The sequence below is a fragment of the Syngnathoides biaculeatus genome, chromosome 7 (assembly GCF_019802595.1).
Source record: "Syngnathoides biaculeatus isolate LvHL_M chromosome 7, ASM1980259v1, whole genome shotgun sequence".
Taxonomy (NCBI): Eukaryota; Metazoa; Chordata; class Actinopteri; order Syngnathiformes; family Syngnathidae; genus Syngnathoides; species Syngnathoides biaculeatus.
Window position 1 is genome coordinate 20,341,249 of NC_084646.1, and position 20,532 is coordinate 20,361,780.

The following is a 20,532-nucleotide window of genomic DNA, read 5'->3' on the forward strand; positions in this document are numbered from 1 at the left end:
TCATTGTTTGAAGACCTTCAAAAGTCATCAACTTGAACTGCATTGCACATCAATAACCGAGCAGCCTTGACTTTTGTAAATAGTATCTTTAGTCGATAAAAGGAATATGATTGCAGATTGGCTGTTAGTTCCCAGTTCTAACCTTGTTGTAAATACATTTGCAACGCTTTAGGCAGTTAAGTCATACTATTAGAACAGTAACATGCAAAAAATGAGCATGACAGTGTATCGGCGTTAGCTGTCAAAACACATGTCCAATACAACCCTTAAAACCTCAAAAAAGCTTATGGAGTAACGTAAAATAAAGGATCTTCACAGCAGATCACATCTCAAAAAAGGGCTCAAATATAAACAGTCAAGTCTGATGATTAGGTTTTTTTTACGGACAGAGACGACCAACTCACTGGTTGAAAGAATTACAAAAGCACTCCTAAGAGTGAAGAGTCAAATGCAGCAAGTAGAGCTTTGAGGCTAGCAAGTTGCAACGAGAGGGGAAGCAGATTGGATAGCGGATGATGGACGCAATTCTAAGTCCCGGGGGAAAACCCTTTGGTAGACTGAACAAGTTTTTACTGTTGACCATATTGTGGCAAAACAAAAGGGGGAGGGAACACCACACAAAAAGAAAATGAAAGGGCTAGAATAGGAGATGTCATTTTTTCCCAACCTGTGGTGGTGGGGCGGCAGTAGCGACGCCCTGCTTGTCTCTGCTGAACACAACTTTCCATAAGATGATGTCAATGAAGAAGGTCTGTGGCGCAGTGGGCAGGGGGAAAGAATTACAGAGGCTAATTTGATTTCATGTAGTTTTGATATTTTTTGCAAGGCCTCTTTTTTCTTTGTGATTATTGCAAGTCAAATTTTGACAGAAACAACAACAAAACCAAAAGCAAAACCCACAGTTGTGTTATTTCACGACAATTAGAAAAATACTTGATTATAAGTCAAGTGATTTTTTTTATTTTAAACCAAATTTGATGGTAGTTAGCAAAACAGCACTATCTAGGCTGGGCGCCAAGCATGAAATATAAGCAAAAGCAGCCAAGTGTTAGGAAGCTCAGTTAAAACTGCTCCACTGAGTAAAGAACGCATTGACCATCCATTGTCATGCAATTGGAGATTCTTTATTTTGACTGAAACAATATTTTTGATAACTATGAGAAGTCTAAAACGTTGCATTTTCATACATTTAAGCAATCTTGCTGTCAAGGGAATGAGACAAAGATGAGGACACTGCATGACAAACAAAAACTTTGGGGACAAGAGGGTAAGGGTGATAACCATATTGGTACATGTGACTTACCTCTACCATAACAGATACAACAGCATTGAGCACGATAATGAGCAGGAGTTTTAGTCTCCAATCAAGTGGAACACAAACAATCTGTGGAGACCAAAGTAAAAATGTTCACACAAGGATCTCCTATCATTTGTCCAGTCCAATATTTCACATTCTTTACCTCTAGAAATTCATCTATGGGTTCAGCAGGGTAGAACATGATGACAAAAAGGAAAATGTACAAAATCGAAGAAGTCATAACAAAAAGCCCTGGCAGAAGCAGAAACAGAAAAATATTGTTACATAGATGTCCAAATATTTCAAATTTGTTAGCTGTAAAGCAATGAGCGTACAATTCTTATAGCTTGGTTGCCTAAAGGGTTTGCCCTTTGAGAAGACAATTGCAACAATAAGGTACTGGAAGCAAGACACATAGAAAAGGCTGGTGTTCTCATAGTTTTGGATGTTGTGGTCATCCACTTCACTGCCATTGTGGTTGGATATATTGGTGTGTGACGACACATTGCAGGCACTGAAAGAACAATGAGATGTACTGTGCATTAAAAAAAATGGAAAAAAATATATAAATTTGCATAATCCTATCACACATTTAAACCAAAACATTTTCTAGCCCTACATTTTAAAATTTTACAGGACTATAAAGTTATATTGAATTTTAAATTTATACAAATTGTGCCAAGGAAATCCTGATGATGAATGATATGTTCTCACTCTGAAAGCGGTGTCCAGATAGTGTACCAAGGCTGGTGTTGGACCCAAATAAATGCAAGAATCTGGAAGCCAAAGCAGATGAGGATCTGGCTCAGCACAGAGAGGAGCAGAGGCACTGAGATGAGGCCTGATGGAGGAGGATGTGCAACAAGTTCTTTCCAAGCTGGATTCAGACTCACTAAAAAGGGAGGAATCAGACACTCATCAACACCAAGGTTTGTTTTCATAAATTTATATTCTCCAAAACTTACTTGTGAAAACAATGACAAGTATGATGGCTATATCAATGAAGAGGAACTGGAAATCTCCTAGATTACTGAGAATCTGAGAAAAGAGAGAAACTATTATTTGCATGAAGCAATTAAACGCTTTTGCTATAAATCTCACAGGCAGGGGCATCGTAAGAAGGGATAAGAAGACTATTTAAATTTGCTGTGGGCCTTGGAAAATATTTTATTTACTCTGTGTGTGAGTGCGCGTGTGTGTGTGTGTGTGTGTGTGAAATGAAAATTTTAAAAATAAAAAATATATATATATATTTTTTATTGATTTGGCTGTACTGACGTTGAGGGGCCATACAAATATTTTTCCAAAAGGATCCCCTAGTCCAGCGGTCGGCAACCTTTGACACCGAAAGAGCCATTTGAACCCGGTTTCCACGGAAAAGAAAACACTGGGAGCCGCACATCTAAAATGAAGAAAAAAAAAACTTCTACTACTTTACCGCAGCATGTTTCTCCATTGGCTTTGCCGGGCTTGAAAGTCGCTCAAAATAGACGGCGTTTCAGCGGGTATACCCGCTTCCGCAGTGTGACGTCTATTTTGAGCGACGAAAAAATAAAATCAAATAATTTAATTAATATTTTAATATTTCAAGATCACAATCTTCAAATTTAGAACTAAAATAATATAAAAACTAACACAAATAAAACGCACTTCAATTAAATACAAAAAAAAAAATAGTAATTTATTTTCCCAAGCCAATCAGAGCCGCATTATAAGGATGAAAGAGCCGCATGAGGCTCCGGAGCCGCGGGTTGCCGACTGCTGCCCTAGTCCCTGTCAGAACACCTGCCCACAGGCAAGTGATTGTGTGTAGAACAGCATTACGTACGGAGTAGAGGAGAGTGACACTAATGTATTGGATGATGCTGTAAAGGGCCATGAACTTGAATACACAGAAGGAAGTGATGAGAGCAGCACGGCCCTCCCTGTAAAAAGCCAGAGAGAACTTGTTATATTGCAATTGAAGGCAAACAACAAACCAAAAAAAACAAAAAATAGAAACATGTTACTTGTATTTGACGTATTGTACTGTCAATGGAAACCAACCTAATGAGGCTTGGGACGCAAGAGATATTAGGTGTTCTGGAAGTGAATGGAGAAGCTACAGAAGCTTCAAGCTCTGATAGAGAGATGCCACTATGAGCCCTCTTTAAAGCCTGAGAAAAAAGCAAAATGGCAAAAAAAAAACAATTTTAATGTATGTTTATAAGTCTCACTCCTATATTTTTTTATAAAAAGGCCCTTTTCATACCCCGCAGTCATTTGCTCCATCTCCACACATCCCCACAAAGTAGCTGTGAGAAAATACCATTTTAATAGAGACTACTAAAAATGTTTTGTTTTACACAACCATGATGGAATATGTAGAATATGTTTACACTTACTCAACATCCTGTAGTGCCTCAATGAGTTGGGTTTTCTGATCTGGGGCCATTCTGGCAAACACTGTCCCATGTAGCACCAACTATATGATGACCATAAAATAAATATTAGCAGTTGTGTTCAGATACATTGTAACCCCTGTGTTAAGATATGTCATTGGATTTGTGCAACCTGTAAACTTACATACTTGTAAGGGTAAATATTGAACACAAAAGCATTTTTTCCACGCATAAGAACATTCTGTGTGTAAATCTTTTTTGACAGAACTCTGTCAAAGTTACATTTTTCCACATAGGGTTGCTGTTTCCCCCCCACCCCCACCACCCTTGCACATCGCACTCTTTTGTTCTCAACCATGCACACTACACTGTCGTAACAATTGTGATACCAACCTGACAGTTTCAAATGTGCCACAATTGTCAACCAATCAGGAGTCAGACAGCAGGGAATATTCTGGTTGGCTGTTTCCCTTCCAATCATAACTTAGAGGCAAAGGTGGGTAGTAATGCATTGCATTTACAGTTACATTTACTCAAGTAACATTTTCCATCAACTGTACTTGTGAGAGTACTTTAAATGCACCATATATTTTGAGGATTTATGTGAAGGATTGACACTTTTACTCTGTTACAATGTTCAACATGCCGTTCACTACTTTTATCCATTCTTGCATGTGTGTATCTATTCAGACTCCATTTTTGTTGCGGCAATCAAACAGGATCACCAATGTCATTTGACTCCAATTCACCAACAAGACGAGTTGGTCAGTCATGTGACTGTGCAAATACACTATTTTGAGGGGAATAAAATATTGTACATATGTTTATTTTGGACTCCAAAAACCAGCTTTGTCTTGCAGCTCTTAAATTATGACTACTCAAACTTGGATATTCAGTCCACTTCAAAGTTGCAGACTTTTCGATTGATGTTTTGTGAGCGGATATGGCAACATTAGCACTATCTTATGGTGTCGCACACGCACGTATAAAACCAATTTCAGTGAAGTTGCGACATTGTCTTGAAAACAATCAAACAATTTGTAAATCATGGTCCAATTTTATTCAATTGAATACACTACAAACACGATATTCCATGTTCAAACAGATAAACATTGTTTTGAGCAAATAATTATTAACTTTAGATTTTATGGCGGCAATACATTCCCAAAAAGCGGGACAGGTGGACAAAAAGTGAGAAATTTGGGTATTGGTCATCATACACACGTTGGGATCATCCCACATATGAAGAGGTTAATTGGGAAAAGGTGGGTGCCATGAATGGATATAAAAGGAGCTTCCCTGAATTGACTGATTTCTTTCACGACCAAAGATGGGGCGAGGTTTTAAGGTCTTTGTAATCAGGTGCATGAGAAAATAAACAGTTTAAGGACAATGTTCCTCAATTTATAATTAAAAGGAATTTATGGATTTCATTTGCTCTGGTCCATAATACCAAAATATTCAGAGAATCTGGAGAAATCACTGCATGTAAGCTGCAGGGCTGAAAACAAATATTGAATCCCCATGACGTTTAACAGACAATGTGAAAATGATATCACCTCATGGGCTCAGGAACACTTCAGAAAACCAATGTTCAGCACTACATCAGTGAGTGCAACTTAAAACAACTATGCAAAGCAAAAGCCATTTATCAACAACGCCCAGAAACGCTCATCTAAATTGGACTAATGCAAAGTGGAAAAATGTTCTGTGGTCTGACGAGTCCACATTTTAAATTGTTTTAGAAATTGTGGATGTCGTATCCTCCGGGGCAAAGAGGAAAAGAACCATCTGAACTGTTCAGGACACAGTTCAAAACCCAGACTCTGTGATGGTATGGGGCTGTGTTAGTACCAATTGCATGGGTAACTTACACATCTATGAAGGCACCATTAACGCTGAAAGCTTCATACAGGTTGTTTGACAGTTGAAGCTGTGATTTGTCAGCGTGTGTTTTTGTTGGTGCCATTTTTGGGGGTCCTAAGCCAAAACAGTGTTGTTTAGCACAAAACACATACCGGCATTATACAGTGAAGGAAATAAGTATTTGAACACCCTGCTATATTGCAAGTTCTCCCACTTAGAAATCATGGAGGGGTCTGAAATCTTCATCGTAGGTGCATGTCCACTGTGAGCAAGATAATCTAAAAAGAAAAATCCAGAAATCACAATGTAAGATTTTTTTAGCCATTTATTTGTGTGATACAGCTGCAAATAAGTATTTGAACACCTGACCAATGTTAATATTTGATACAGTAGCCTTTGTTTGCAATTACGGAGGTCAAACGTTTCCGGGAGTTGTTCAGCAGGTTTGCACACACTGCAGGAGTGATTTTGACCCACTCCTCCACATAGATCTTCTCGAGATCAGACAGGTTTCTGGGCTGTCGTTGAGAGACACTGAGTTTCAGCTCCCTCCAAAGATTTTTTATTGGGTTTAGGTCTAGAGACTGCCTATGCGACGCCAAAACCTTGATATGCTTCTTATGGAGCCACTCCTTGGTTTTCCTGGCTGTGTGCTTTGGGTCATTGTCATGTTGAAAGACCCAGCCACGACCATTCTTCAATTCTCTGACTGAGGAAAAGAGATTGTTCCACAAAATCTCACAATAGATGGCTGCGGTCATCCTCTCCTTAATACAGTGCAGTAGTCCTGTCCCATGTGCAGAAAAACACCCCCAATTCATAATGCGACCACCCCCATGCTTCTGCTTCAGAGTAGGGATTTGTCCTTGGGATGGAACTCATCATTCATCTCCCTCCAAACAAGGTTAGTGGAATTATGACCAAAAAGTTCCATTTTGGTCTCATCTGACCACAAACTTCTCTCTCATGACTCCTTTGTATCATCCAAATGGTCATTGGCAAACTTAAGACGGGGTTGAGGTGCTGGTTTAAGCAGGGAACCTTCCATGCCATGCATGATTTCAAACCATGACGTCTTAGTGTATTACTAACCTTAGAAACGGTGGTCCCGGCTTTTTTCAGGTCATTGACCAAGTCCTGTCGTGTAGTCCTAGGCTGATTCCTCACCTTTCTAAGGATCATCGAGACTCCACGAGGTGATAGCTTGCATGGGGCTCCATTCCAATTGAGATTGACAGTCATGTTTAGCTTCTTCCATTTTTTTAATGATCGCTCCAACAGTGGACCTTTTTTCACCAAGCTGCTTGCCAATTTCTCCGTAGCCCTTTCCTGCCGTGTGGCATTGTACAATTTTCTCTCTGGTGTCTTAGGACAGCTCTTTGGTCTTGGCCATGTTACAAGTTTGAGTCTTACTGATTTTATGAGGTGGACAGGTGTCTTTATGCAGCTAACAACCTCACACAGGTGCATCTGATTTCAGGATAATACATGGAGTGGAGGTGAACTTTTAAAGGCGGACCAACAGGTCTTTAAGGGTCAGATTTCTAGCTGATAGGTTTTCAAATACTTATTTGCAGCTGTATCACACAAATAAAAAAAAAAAAAAATCAATAAAAAAATTAAAAAAAAAATCATACATTGTGATTTCTGGATTTTTTATTTTAGATTATCTCCCTTACTGTAGACATGCACCTACGATGAAAATTTCAGACTCCTCCATGATTTCTAAGTGGGAGAACTTGCAATATAGCAGGGTGTTCAAATACTTATTTTCTTCACTGTATACCTTCTGGGGGATGTGCCTTTGGCGTCCTCTCACATACCCACACTTCCCCCTGTAACGTCCACATGCTGTCTGGAAAAAAAATTTGAGCGAGTTTGGAGAAAAACTGGAAAAACAGAACTTTCACACAAAATGTACTATGTAATCAGTGACTTGGAAAAAAATGTGCACAATGTTTTTGTGAGCACAAAACATACTTTTGTGCTCTATATACACAGTTATGTGTATGTAATTGTGGCACAAATCTAGCACCATATATAGTCAGGCCCCATACCTTTGGAAGCAGATCTGGAAAATGCATCGAGATGACTGCAAATGACTTTCCATTCATGGCAAAATGGTACCGCTGTTGCTCTTTGTGCTCATCTATCTGACAAACATCCTCCAGGCTGATGGTCACTTCCTAAAAAAAGTTAAAGAGAAAAAGACATTTCACATTATTGGATACTCTTAACTTTGAGACCAAAAAAGAAAAACAGTGCCCAATTTAGCAAGTCATTTGAACATGTTCTTGCAATTGTCTCACCTTCAGATGTGCTGCCATACTTGAGTTATCAGCACATCTCCAGGTGATGCGAGCAGCCTGTCCATCGTGTGGGGAAATTGCATCTGCAATTATGACTGTGTCCTGTGGCAGAATCATTCCACAGTCCCGAGCTACAGAAATAGCTGTCAGCATGTTATCACCTAAAAATGTAGAGAACAAACATTTCAAGATTTGCCACATGCAAACTACACAACTAGAGAAGTTACATTGCAAAAATTACAAGATTCATTGCAAAATATATAAAAATATTTGCAATAAAAACAACAGAGCATGAGGTGCTACATAATACAAAACAATGCTACTGCTTAAAAAAAACAAAACTTAAAAACTAATTACACGCCAGAACAAGAACTAGCTAACTGAGAAGAGTTGGTTGCCAGAAGGGAATCACTGAAAGATTCTTCTGTTGCTGAATGTCGATTCTATAGGACAGGACAGTCCTAATACCATCACTCTGCGAAGAGCATTCGTTACTAGAACAGTACCGTTGACAACAAGCTGTATGAAATCAGGAACAAGTGCACGCCAAAGAAATATAAGTGACTGGCACATGAAAGAAACTTGTTCTACAGTTATACATTATACTTACAGAAACTATGTTGAAGACAAAACGACAAAAATAATGTACAAAATAATTGACGTGGCTACAGTGTTATCTGGTTTTCATGCCATCTGTTATATAAATTACAACAAAATTTGAAACCACATTTTTGCCTCTTTTGCTATGGTGATCTGGTCTGTATAAGTGGCTGGTCAGTTCATTCTTACCCGTAACCATAACAGTACGGATGTTGGCTCTGTGGAGATCCTGCAGCACAGTCGGTGTTTCAGTTTTCAACTTATTCTGCATGATTATCAAACCCAGGAACTCCATGTTTGCCTCGATGTGATCTCTGGTGATACACATTTTTTTGACTCAGTCCCATAAACTGTTTCATCCATAATAAATAAAAGCCATGTTTACAAGTACGTGTAGTTTACAAAAATATTTGGTATATATATATATTTTTCATCAGTGCAATACATGAAGTCAAATTTTCAAATATTTTAAGGTTGCATTTGGCATAGTAAAAGTAAAAAGGCACTCTACCTGCTTACATTCTGGACCTTGTGCCACGTGAGTTTGGATTCAAGACGACGGTGAGCCATAGCTATTACTCGGAAACCTTGCTTGGTGTAGCACTCCAAGACCTCTGCAAAATTATCTGGCACTACAAAGACACAGTGATATACTCAGGCATATAATTTGACAATGAAAAAAAGACTGAAAAATAGCCGTGTTCTGGGGGCTGCAAGCATGATCAAAAAATGATCAATTTTAACGTGCAAGTTTTATAAAATGTATTATGAATTAAATATATTAAGTACATCTATAAATAAATGCTATTCTGTTTTCAAAATGTTCGCAATTTGATTGTTCATTATTTAGGTTCATACCTTTACCCCAAAAAACTACAATTTCAAATACAAATTTCACTATTGGAAGTGAAACTAAATTGAATTCAGATTTGCATCATGGCACGCAAGCATGCTTTCATAAACGTGCATATCGTATCCATTCAAAAACATTTCAGTTTATTGTCTTGTAAATTATTGAAACGCATGACTTTGACAATTATTAACATGTTTCGTTATCAGTAAATAACATTTTTACAAGTAATTGCTTCTGAACTGTCACCTCGTTATTGACGACCCTGTCTGCAACTGGAGTTTGGTTGTTTCGGTGGCTCTTGCCTCTCAAAACCGTTAGCAGTGGACGTAAACAAGGGATGAAGTCCAGAAGGTTTAATGGCCTTTGGTTGACATCCGAATGTACCAGTTATGGAAAAGTTTGTTTTCCTTGCTTCCAGTTGTGTTTTTGTCGTTTCGCGTGAACTTCCAATGCCTTGAAACCTCTTGATTCAGTCAATAGTATCCTGACACCACGTACACAATGCTTTACCAGGTCCATCGATTTTGCAAATGAAGATTCTAAACTGAGTGGTAACCTTTTTTCCCAACGGTATTTCTCATTCCATGCAATCCCATTAAAACCTATTTTTGACATTTCTATCAATTTATTTCACTCGGGAAGGGTCTTTCCTTTTGAGCAACACCATTGTGTTCACTTGCAAATGGGTCTATTAACAGCCTATTCCACATTCGACCAATCAACAGATGCATATCACATTTTCCAAGTCACTTCCGCATCGCTTCCGCCTCACTTGCAAAAGTCAGATCAGAAAATGAACGTGTGGATTCTGGCGCGGGTTATGGTCGGAATACTGCAGAAAAACAGATTTTTTTTTCTATGCAATTTAAAAAGACAGAATTCCGTCTATAAACTATAAAAATCACGTCTGTATATTGTATAGTACCAGAGTTTCTATTTAGGCCAAAAGAAAAAGGGAATAACTATTTTCAATTAAAACAGTAAGGGTTGGTGAATATTTATAAGATTGTGAGTTTTCATTATTTCTGAGCCTGAGCTGGGATAGACTCGAGAACTCCCGCTACCCTTGTGAGGATAACTGGTTCAGAAAAGGGATGCATAATAAACTGCAACTAAATCTTATAGTAGTTTAAGGTCTTCTTAAATCCATATTTCCCCTTCTAGTTTCATCTTTGATCTCCTTTATCAGGTTCGCAAGATCATTTGGTTTGGAAATGCCATGTTACGTAAATAAGCATTGCGCTGACTGAGCTTCACATCTTCCACAATTTAAATCTGGAAAACAACTTTGCTCTGGTTGGTCCATATCACAGCATGTGCTCGCGTCGACGACCCATGGTTCTTTAGCGCTGCCCCTAGTGCCTCCCTTCGTTTTTCAATGAATGAAAGTGAAAAAAGATGGGGAAGGAAAATGTTTTGGTATCTAGATTATTTCTGTAAGAGACAAACAAATGTTTTCCAATGCTGTAAAAAAGTGTGGAATAAATAACATTTCTGTCACGAAGATTTGCATCGCAGCCGGTGCTTCTTTGAGCTCAGCTTGGCAGGTGGCCGCCGCAAAGATGGGTGATGCGATACCAGAAGGAAAAAGAGGAAAAAAAGAGAAATATAGTTGGAGTACAGATGATTCAACAGATCTTTGACTGAATCATTCGCAAACGAAGGAAGTAGGTTTGCCTACAAGTCTGCTTTGTAATGGGAAGTTGTCCAATAGAGTCATGGGGAAAGATAGTTCCAGAGAAGGCATGCTACGTCTGCAGCAGAGTACCCAGTTGGAGTGAAAAAGTTATTTGCCAGAAAGCCCAGCTTGCCCAAAGCCACAAAAGGAGCAAAATTGAAAGGCTCACAACACCCGAGAAACGTGTTTGAAACATAGAATACTATTCCTGGCAGTTATGAGAACATGGAGGAAATATGCATTTGGGAGTATCACCAATCACCAATGTAAATTATGGATATATTCTCCTTCTGTACTAACATTTCAGTTGTATAGCCGTGTTCACAATCCTTGTCTTGCATGCTTTTTCTCATCCTTGTCCTGTCTTCACGGGGGTGTAGCGATCCAGTCATGTACACAGGGTTCATACTCAGTCGGACCCAAAAAATTTACGGGCTTTTTAGGGACAGTCTTGGTGGCTGACACGGAAAAAATTTAAGGCCATTGTGGGAAATCAAGAGTAAGTAAAAAAGACTCACCCAATGGTGCCATCAACCGTTCTTGGTTCATCAAATAACTGTAATGGCTGCAGATCACTTTTAAAGTCCACACGATCTCTGCCTTTAACGAGTCCGCCTTCGTGTATTGAACTAGGTTCATAGAGCCTGACTTCAGGCTGGTTGAAGTCGATGGCTGGACAACTGTAGGTGCGCATGCACTGCTAGTACCAATGCCTGAAGTTGATGCTTCACTGTCTTTATATTTTAGAAACAGATTCATACCAACGGAAGATGAGAGTCTTCGCCAAATCAGCGTGTCTCCTTTTTTTCCCGGTGCGACTCCAGCGCTTTGACGCCCATCTTTCCTAGCTGGTAGCTCTGCTTGCACAGATGGCAGTAAAACACGTGCCGATCTTTTGCATCTCGACGAACCCAGCTTCCAAACTCCTTACTTTCAACCCAAGCATCTTGAAAAATGCACTTCCCCATGATACAAGTTGGATCGATGAAAGAGGTAACGAAGACGAAGTGAAATGCCGACTCACAGAAACGAACAATGGAATATCGACGACAAGATGGCGACTCGTTGTCAACACGGTGAATACCGTTGACAATTTCTGGCTGTTTTAGACACCAGACGGATCGTTATTTTATTTTTTTTTTTTTTCGGGAGAATTTTGGCGGTAGAGGTCCTCCCTTTGATTTTTTATAATTTAAGGCCTTTTTAGGGGATTGACTGGTTTTCGCGGATTTTAAGGACTTTTAGGAGCCCCTAAATGCACCTTCGAAAATTTAGGGGTTTTTAGGGACTTTTAGGGACGCGTGCGAACCCTGTGTACAACATCCATATTTAATGTTTTTCTTGTAGCTGCAGAATGATTTACTTCTCATTCTGTTTACAGTTAGCACTATATCTTTGTCCTTCTCACCCCTCCAGAAATTGTTCTGTACCACAGATTAACGCTGATCCTCAATAAATTCCAATTAAAATACTAGAAAATCACACAGGAAGCTCAAAATCTCCACTGTGACATTGTAAAACTCTTCTGGCATAAAGGGGATACAGATTCTCCATTCTGCTTGATCAAACAACCGAACAGTGTACACACACACACACACACACACACACACACACACACACCTACATCCTATTAATAATATTATTAAGAAATAAAATACATCAAGTGGTGGTCCACTAATAAAAAACAGGATCTGAAAACGGAGGTGGGAGAAAATTAAAAGGGGGATATTCAGAGTTTGTTTGTCATTTGTTCCCATTCATTTTAATTGAAGGTGCTGTGATGATCACTGGCAAAAATTAATTTAAGTGTCCCTATTTAAGACAAGTGTTAAATCCTAAATTATGAATAGTGTTGCAAATACGACAAACTATGTTGTAAAAAGTATTTGGTCACCTGCCATCACTTACTTAAATTTGAATGGCATCCCGTTCCTTATCCGTCCATTTAATATGATGGTGGTTTACCCTTTATAGATTTATTGCTTCTTTTTTGTACTCTTTGTACAGATTCAACTGTTCTGGTAGGCTTTCAACAAGGTTTAAGTGTGAGTTTATGGGAATTTTTGTCAATTTTTCCAGTAGTGGTATACTTGCCAAGTCATATACTGTTCTGATGTTTGATGAGAAGGCCTGCCTCATTGGTCCACTCAAAAATCAACCAGTAAGTGCTTTATCACGTTGAGGCCAGGACTCTGTGCAGTCCAGTCAAATTCATCCACACCAAATTCTCATCTCTCTCTTAATTGACCTTGCTTTTTGCAGTGGTGAATGGACATTTTAGAATAGGAAGGGGTCATTACTACTTGACAGTCTAAAATCTTTTCATATGACGAAGCATTCAGTACCTGTCACAAGAGATAAGGGGCAAATATTTTGGACATTTCCAACTGTGTAAATAGTTTGAAGTTGGATCTTTTGTGTTCAATTATGAAAAAAAAAATCATGGCTCAGACAGATGAGGGTTGAATGTGGATGATTTTGAATGTCCTGCACAAAATAAACTATACTATTACAGACCATTTTTATGCCTTTGCAGTAGCTGACACTCACTTGCTTATTACTTCATAAAATGGCACGTTGCCATTCACCAGAGTTGCCTAAGTGGGTACCAGCCAAGAAATGGGCAGATACTTGAATGTTTATAAAACTACACTAAGTTGTCTGCAATTTCAAAAATCCACGTTTTGCAAGCCTTATGCCATTGGGTGCCTTTTGCATTCAATAATCTGCAGAGATGTCAAACTTAAACCATGTCAGACAGATTTTGACTAACGTTTTCCATAAAACTGCAAAGTAATGGATTCCAATGAACTATGATGTTCAATGACACCGCATGCAAGTCAATAGCACTCACCTGTCTCCATCTTGCATTTGCGAGCCACAACTTCTGGTGCTCCTTTCATGTAGGCATCCATACGTTTCTCCCCTAACAGACGAGCCACCACAGTCATCCTCTGGAGTGCAGAGGAAAATGGAAACTGCCGCACGATACCTATTTCATATTGTGCCTAAACAAAGATCGAAATTTTTTCTTTTTTTTTTTTTAAAGTGCAATATCACACACCCATAAGTATTCAGATAATTTGCTGTAACTCATTTGAAGAGTTTGTTTTCAAAACGAGACATAGGCATTTTTTTCAGATTTACGAAACTCGCGCCAAAATTATCCATTCGGAGCTGGATAATTTTGGCGCGAGTTTCGTAAATCTGAAAAAAATGCCTATGTCTCGTTTTGAAAACAAACTATTTCCTCTGATCATCCCTGAGATGGTTCTACAGCTTCATTGGAGTTCAGCTATTTGATCATACTGATTGGACTTGATTAGGAAAGCCACAAACACGTCTATATAAAACCTTACAGCTCATAGTCCGTATCAGAACAAATGAGAATCATGAGATGAAAGGAAGTGCCTGAAGAGCTCAGAGACATAATTGAGGCAAAGCAAAGATCTGGCCAAGACTACAATAAAACATTCTACTGTATTAAGGTTCCTGGTCACAGTTGCCTCCCTCATCCTCAAATGGAAGATGTTTGGGATGACCAAAACCCTATCTAGAGCTGGCCGTCGGGCCAAACTGAGCAATCAGTAGGAGGTGAGAGAGGTAAAGAAGAACCCAAAGATCATTGTGGCTGTGCTCCAAACATATTGTCAGAAAATGGGACAAAGTTCTAGAAAGTTAACCCCCATTGCAGTCCTCCATCTGCAATATAAAGAACTGTGAAAAATTTATGGGGTCTGAATACTTTTCGTACCCACTGTCAACTAGTCAACTCCCAAAATATTTCAAATCAAAAAGTATGAAGTCAAAATTAAGTAAATCAATATTTAATTAAAAACATTACATCGGTCATAAGACATTTTAAATAGTTTATGTCCCAGGGGAATAAACTGGAAAAAGAAAACTACAAAGAATTGGATTTATTTATTTAAGAAAAGAACTACAGTACTTACAGGCAGGTCATAAAGTTCCTAAAAAAGAAAGGAAAAAATTTTGTTTACTACAATTGTTGAATGTTCTGCTGGAAAATAGAGTGACTATTTCAGAGATGTTGTGAGCTCTCTATCACAAACGTCCCTAATCAGAGAGTTATATCAATTACCATGTCCTGCTCTGGTGACATGGGCTGTGGGGGCAACAGCTGCTTTGAGGGTCTAACCACAGTTGGCATGATACGGTTGTGGAGAGCCGTTTCTTCCTCAGTGGGCTCCTCCAGAATCTGAGAGGAGGAAAAGGAGTTGGAATTCATTATTTGGATTTTTAAAAACACATTTCCTCAATCTAGCCTGTGTGGAGTTTGCATGTTCTTTCCGTGCCTGTGTGGTTTTTCCACCAAGCACTCCGGTTTCCTTCCAAATCCCCAAAACATGCATAAATTAGAGACTCTAAATTGCTCATGGGTTCTGGTACCAGAGCCCAACCAGTCTGTGGAGGGGAGCCCGACTAAATCAAGTTGGAACTTCTCAACCTCACACACCAGCTCGGGCTCCTTCCCTGCCAGAGGCCAGGCACTTCACATCCCGAGAGGCAGTTTCTATAGCCAGAGATCAGATCGCCAAAGTCCCTGCCTTCGGCCACCACCCAGCTCACACTGCACACAAGCCCTACAGCCTTTCCCACACGTGGTGGCCCAATAGGAAGCGGAACCCATGTTACCAATACCATAGGTGCAGGCCCAGCCACCAGGCGCTCTACGTCTAGCCCCACCTCCACAAGGTAAGATAAATTCCATTGTGTTTTTCATTCCAGAGGGTTTTGGAGCCGTGCTTTTTCTGGTCCCTCACTTTGGACCCATTTGCCATGGGTGACCCTACCAGGAGTGTAAAGTCCCAGACAACTTGGCTTCTCAGTTTAGAGGGGAACACATACCCTTCCACCATAATAAGGTGATCGCCCAAAGAGAGGATGCACGCACACACACACACACACACACACACCACACACACACACACACAATGTATACTATCTTAGTACACAGTAATCCCTCTCAACTTCGCCGATCACCTATCACGGATTCAGTGCATCATGTTTTTTTTTCCCCATCCCCCCCGAAAAAGCCACATCGGTTTACATTAGGCACAGTATTGTATTGTAGAGTATTGTACAGTATTGTATCAATCCGCCTTATGTACTTACATGTATAAGGCGGATTGATACAACACGGATTGATACAAGCAAGGCACGTCCCCAGCGCAAGATGTGGAACAATAAAGCAAGAAAAATATAAAAAATTGATTGGTTGCTGGCGCGATATCGACCAATGAGAGCACGAGTGGTAACTTCTCTTGTCCCACTTATTTCCTTGTCGCCGGAGTCTTGTCCACGCGGTTAACCGTCTGCATATGTACTTTATCTTAAGTCTTGTTTTTGTGATAACTTTTTTTTTTTTTTAAAGTGATTGCATTTTTTGATTATATAGTTGCAATACTGTACCACCTCAGCGTTGGGGCCCAGCAAAAGCTTCCTCCACGGCACTCGAGAGGTGGTAACGCCGCGGGCACTCTTATTTGGGACACATCGGGAGGAATTAATCACTTTGTGCAGCAAATGGCGCGGGCACCACGGGGACCTACTGGGATGTCCTCCACGGCACCTGAGAGGTGGTAACGCCGCGGGCACTCTTTTTTGGGACACATCGGGAGGAATCCACCACTTTGTGTAGCAAATGGCGCAGGCACCGCGGGGACCTACTGGGATGTCCTCCAGGCACAAGACAGGGTCCTTTTCACCTTGTTGGACCCTGCATTGCGTTTCTCACACTCGAGGACAAGGCTTTTTGACCAGAAAAGGCTGGTTTGAATAATTTCAAAAAAATATACAGCCTCAGAAACATGCATCTAAATGGGGCTGCTTGTCAGTAGTGGAGAAAGAGTTTCCTAGATGGCGGGTGCACATTTCTAACATGGATGAAAAAGGACGTTTTTGGAAGAGGACAGCGACGCCTGCTTCTTCAAGGACCATGTTTACAATCATCATGCTGCAATGCTGCAGCTGAGTGAACTTAAAGCCTCTAACGAGCCTCTCCAACGTGTGTGCGTGCGTGTGCACGTCTCCCCTGCGCGGGGGGCAGTCCTACTTCGCGGTTTTTCACATTTTACGGGGGGTTCTGGTCCCCATTAACCGCGAAAAACTGTATATGCTTAGAACTCCAAACTTTTTTGTCCTGTTTTGAAAGTATGTCCATTTTTTGGGGCTATGTGAAATCAGTGACATTTCAGCAGGGTTCATACAGAATTTAAATTTTGAATTTTTTTTAAATTTAGAGTGCCTAAAAACCAACTGGAATCAGCTCCCATGAGAAATCTTATTCTGAATAAAAAAACTTAAATAATCAACATTATTTGGGGTAGTAGGCAATTATGCAGATGCAGGACTCACCCAGCCAGTAGCTTCAAACATTTTGAGGTCAAGTGGGTCTCCAGACAATTGGCCCTCTATTTTGGTAAGAGAATGGCAGGTGGCCATGCAAGCAACAAACTGTGACTTTACTAGATTTTCCGTGGAAACTTTTTCATCTGATTGCTGGAAACTAAAAATGTGAATAACAAGGACAATAACTCATTACTTACTGTTTAGTGCTGGAAAAATACACACTCACAATTTTATCAAGAAAAACTTTTGGAAAAAAAATATACAGACAACTAAAAATTAATGTAACATTTATTGCAGATAAGGAGAAAGGGATTAAATACATTTCTGCATATAGTCTGACTTTACCTGCCATTCTCTGTTCTTTGAACTCCCCATAGGTCTAAACCATCTTCGGTAAGAGTTCCTGTCTGGGAGAAGATTCAGAGACAAATTAGCTATAGTTTGCATTTTAACAACGCAGAGCAAGAGATAAGTACAATAATTGATATTCAGACATGAGTTCCTAGCTGGCAGAAGATTGAGTTGCACAATAAATAACACTAAATATTTTGGCTATTTAGACCTCGATAGAGTGACACTCTCTCGTGGAGTTAGTATAAGTGTCAATTTCATGAAAGAAAAATTGTGAGTTCAGAAAAGGCCCTTTTCACACAGATATGGGAACTTTAATAACCCAAAATGTTTATATATATATATATATATTCCCCCCCCAAATGTTTTATTTTATTATTTATTTTAAGGCTTTTAACACATCTTAACCGGGAGTGCCAATAATTATGGAGGGCACTGTACATACACACACACACAAACACAGATAAAAATATAGATGTTACAAAGGTTGAGTTTCCAAAAGATCTCTCGTCTTGGTACCCACCTTGTCAAAGCAGACTAGATTAATTTGTCCACAAATATTAATTCTCTGTGGGCTGATGCAAAATATTCCAATATTTTTAAGACGTCGCTGGGCATACACAATACCAGCCGTCATGGCTGCAGGCAGTGCTGGAGGAACCGTAATGGTAATGATGTCCAGAGATTCGATGATGATGGTCTTGGCTGGCACCTGGAAAGCAAGAAAAGATTCATGCAATGCATATAAAAAGGATCTAGTACACAAGAGGGCTTCTGAAGTTAAAGTATCATCAAATCCAACAATCATTGGAAACTCCATGAGAAAGACCCCAAATTAATGGAAATCAGATGTAATGGATTATTTGGACCAAACAATCTGTTCAAATATAGTAAAATAGTTTTGCGTTGTAACATGAACGGCTATTGATAAAGTGTTGGTTCAAGAATTTGCTGTTGTTTACTGCCACTGTGGCACAATATAGGTACACACAGTGATGCACATGTATTTCCAGTTTACAGATTCAATGACTATATTAAGTTTACATCGAGATACAAACAGTGACATTTTCATGAAAGGCAATGTATTAATTGCCATACGAAAACGATGATGCCATCTAGCATTTACTTTTGTCTAGGCACAGCACAACAGCAACACCATGGCTGTTAACTTTAAGGGGAGTACTCAACACAGGTGTCCATGCAACTGTGGTACATGCTATTTTTTTGTGCGGTAACAGTTTGTGTGTCAAGCCACTCTTTATGACATATAAACTTAGAATTCAGAACAAGAAGTGGACTTTCTCCTTGCAGAAAGTGAAAACGACAATCATCGAGTCATCACTACAGTAACCTGCCATCATGTAATTTTCAGTCTCAAGGACACCATCATGGGAAATTTATATAAACTTTAAAACTTTTCAAATGGGTGCCGGCTTACTGACACTTCATAATACTGAGCACACGTTTATATTTAGAAAAACGACATTTTTTTTTAAAACAATAAGTGTGTTATGTACGGTAATGTGGGTGCATTTGGCCACAAAAAAATAGAAGCATTGTCTTCAGATTTCACCACCTTTGTTGTTTTCAAAGATTACCTTGTTAATGATGCTAAGAGCAATGGAGTAGACAAAGCCAATCCCAGCCACACCCACCAGACACAACAGAAAAAGGTAGGCATCACGATACAGCTTGAAGTCTGTGGGCTTGGGATAAAGGATGGAGCGTACCAACTGGCCTTTGGCTGTGCTGAAGCCTAGGTGAGATGAAGGTTATACAATACTGTGTTAAACATGTAAATGGAACCTTTCTTAAGCATTATCAGCATATACTTTGGATAATACATTCCAATTACCACACTAGCAATGCACCAAATTTTCACCCAATGAAAATATAGTGGGTCAATAAAGTATTCAGACCCCTTAATTTTCTATATTGCACACATTTTCTAAAATAATTTAAGTGAATTTTTCCCCTCAATTCACACGCAGCACCCCATATTGACAAAAAAAAGAATTGTTGAAATTTTTCTGTCAGGTTGGATAGTGAAAGTTTGTGGACAGTCATTTACAAGTCTCCCTAGAGATGTTCGATTGAAGTCAGAATTCTGGTTGGCTATTCAAGAACAGTCACGGAATTGCTCTGAAGTCACCCTGTTATTTGAGCCGTGTGGTTAAGTGTCATTGTCTTGTTGGAATGTGAAACTGAGGTCCTGAACAGCCTGGAGAAGGTTTTCGTCCAGGATGTCCCTGTAAATGGCCTCATTTATGTTTCTTTCAATTGCAACCAGTCCATAAACCTGAAATATAACCCCACAGCATGATTTTGCCAACCCCATGCTTCACTGATGGTATTATTTTGGATAAGTAATGAGCAGTGCTGGTTTTCGTCACACATTCCGCTTAGAATCAAGGCCAAAAAAAGTGGCCTTGCCACAATTCTGTCTCTGAGATCTTCAGGGAGTTCCTTTGACCTAATGATTTTTCATTTGCTATGACATGGACTGTGAGCTGTAAGTTCTTATATAGACAGATGTCGAGCTATCCTAATCGCATCCAATCAGTTTCAGCAACCACAGTTGCATTCCAATGAAGGTGTAGAGCCATTTCATGGATAATAAGAAATGGACAGAACACGTTAATTATGCTTCTCACAGCGAAGGGAATTAATTGTGCCTGTGTGATATTTCATCAATTTAATAATTTTTAAAAAGTTTCAACAATTCCATTATTTTACGTCAATATGTGGTGATGTGTACATTAACCCCTAAAAACAACTACAAAATATTTTTGAAAATAGCTACAACATAACATGGTAAATAGGTT

The 20,532-nt window shown here is 39.4% G+C and overlaps 1 protein-coding gene across 4 annotated transcripts in view; it reads right to left on the reverse strand.

The window, feature by feature from the left end:
• Window positions 1-20,532, reverse strand: part of atp13a3 (ATPase 13A3) — a 65,592-nt gene that overhangs the window by 7,842 nt on the left and 37,218 nt on the right. For 2 of the 4 annotated variants that reach the window (XM_061824126.1, XM_061824127.1), the window contains exons 13-33: window positions 19,306-19,463; window positions 18,231-18,419; window positions 17,702-17,763; window positions 17,363-17,513; window positions 15,087-15,203; window positions 14,938-14,955; window positions 13,839-13,992; window positions 8,965-9,085; window positions 8,643-8,767; window positions 7,854-8,014; window positions 7,602-7,730; window positions 3,682-3,761; window positions 3,549-3,591; window positions 3,344-3,453; window positions 3,126-3,222; window positions 2,263-2,335; window positions 2,012-2,189; window positions 1,633-1,811; window positions 1,461-1,549; window positions 1,304-1,384; window positions 668-751 (exon numbers count right to left, since the gene is read on the reverse strand). In XM_061824126.1, coding sequence (XP_061680110.1) covers window positions 668-751; window positions 1,304-1,384; window positions 1,461-1,549; window positions 1,633-1,811; window positions 2,012-2,189; window positions 2,263-2,335; window positions 3,126-3,222; window positions 3,344-3,453; window positions 3,549-3,591; window positions 3,682-3,761; window positions 7,602-7,730; window positions 7,854-8,014; window positions 8,643-8,767; window positions 8,965-9,085; window positions 13,839-13,992; window positions 14,938-14,955; window positions 15,087-15,203; window positions 17,363-17,513; window positions 17,702-17,763; window positions 18,231-18,419; window positions 19,306-19,463 — 2,399 coding nt within the window. The remainder of the gene's footprint in view (window positions 1-667; window positions 752-1,303; window positions 1,385-1,460; window positions 1,550-1,632; window positions 1,812-2,011; window positions 2,190-2,262; window positions 2,336-3,125; window positions 3,223-3,343; window positions 3,454-3,548; window positions 3,592-3,681; window positions 3,762-7,601; window positions 7,731-7,853; window positions 8,015-8,642; window positions 8,768-8,964; window positions 9,086-13,838; window positions 13,993-14,937; window positions 14,956-15,086; window positions 15,204-17,362; window positions 17,514-17,701; window positions 17,764-18,230; window positions 18,420-19,305; window positions 19,464-20,532) is intronic. The other 2 variants (XM_061824128.1, XM_061824129.1) reach the window with 2 other exon arrangements.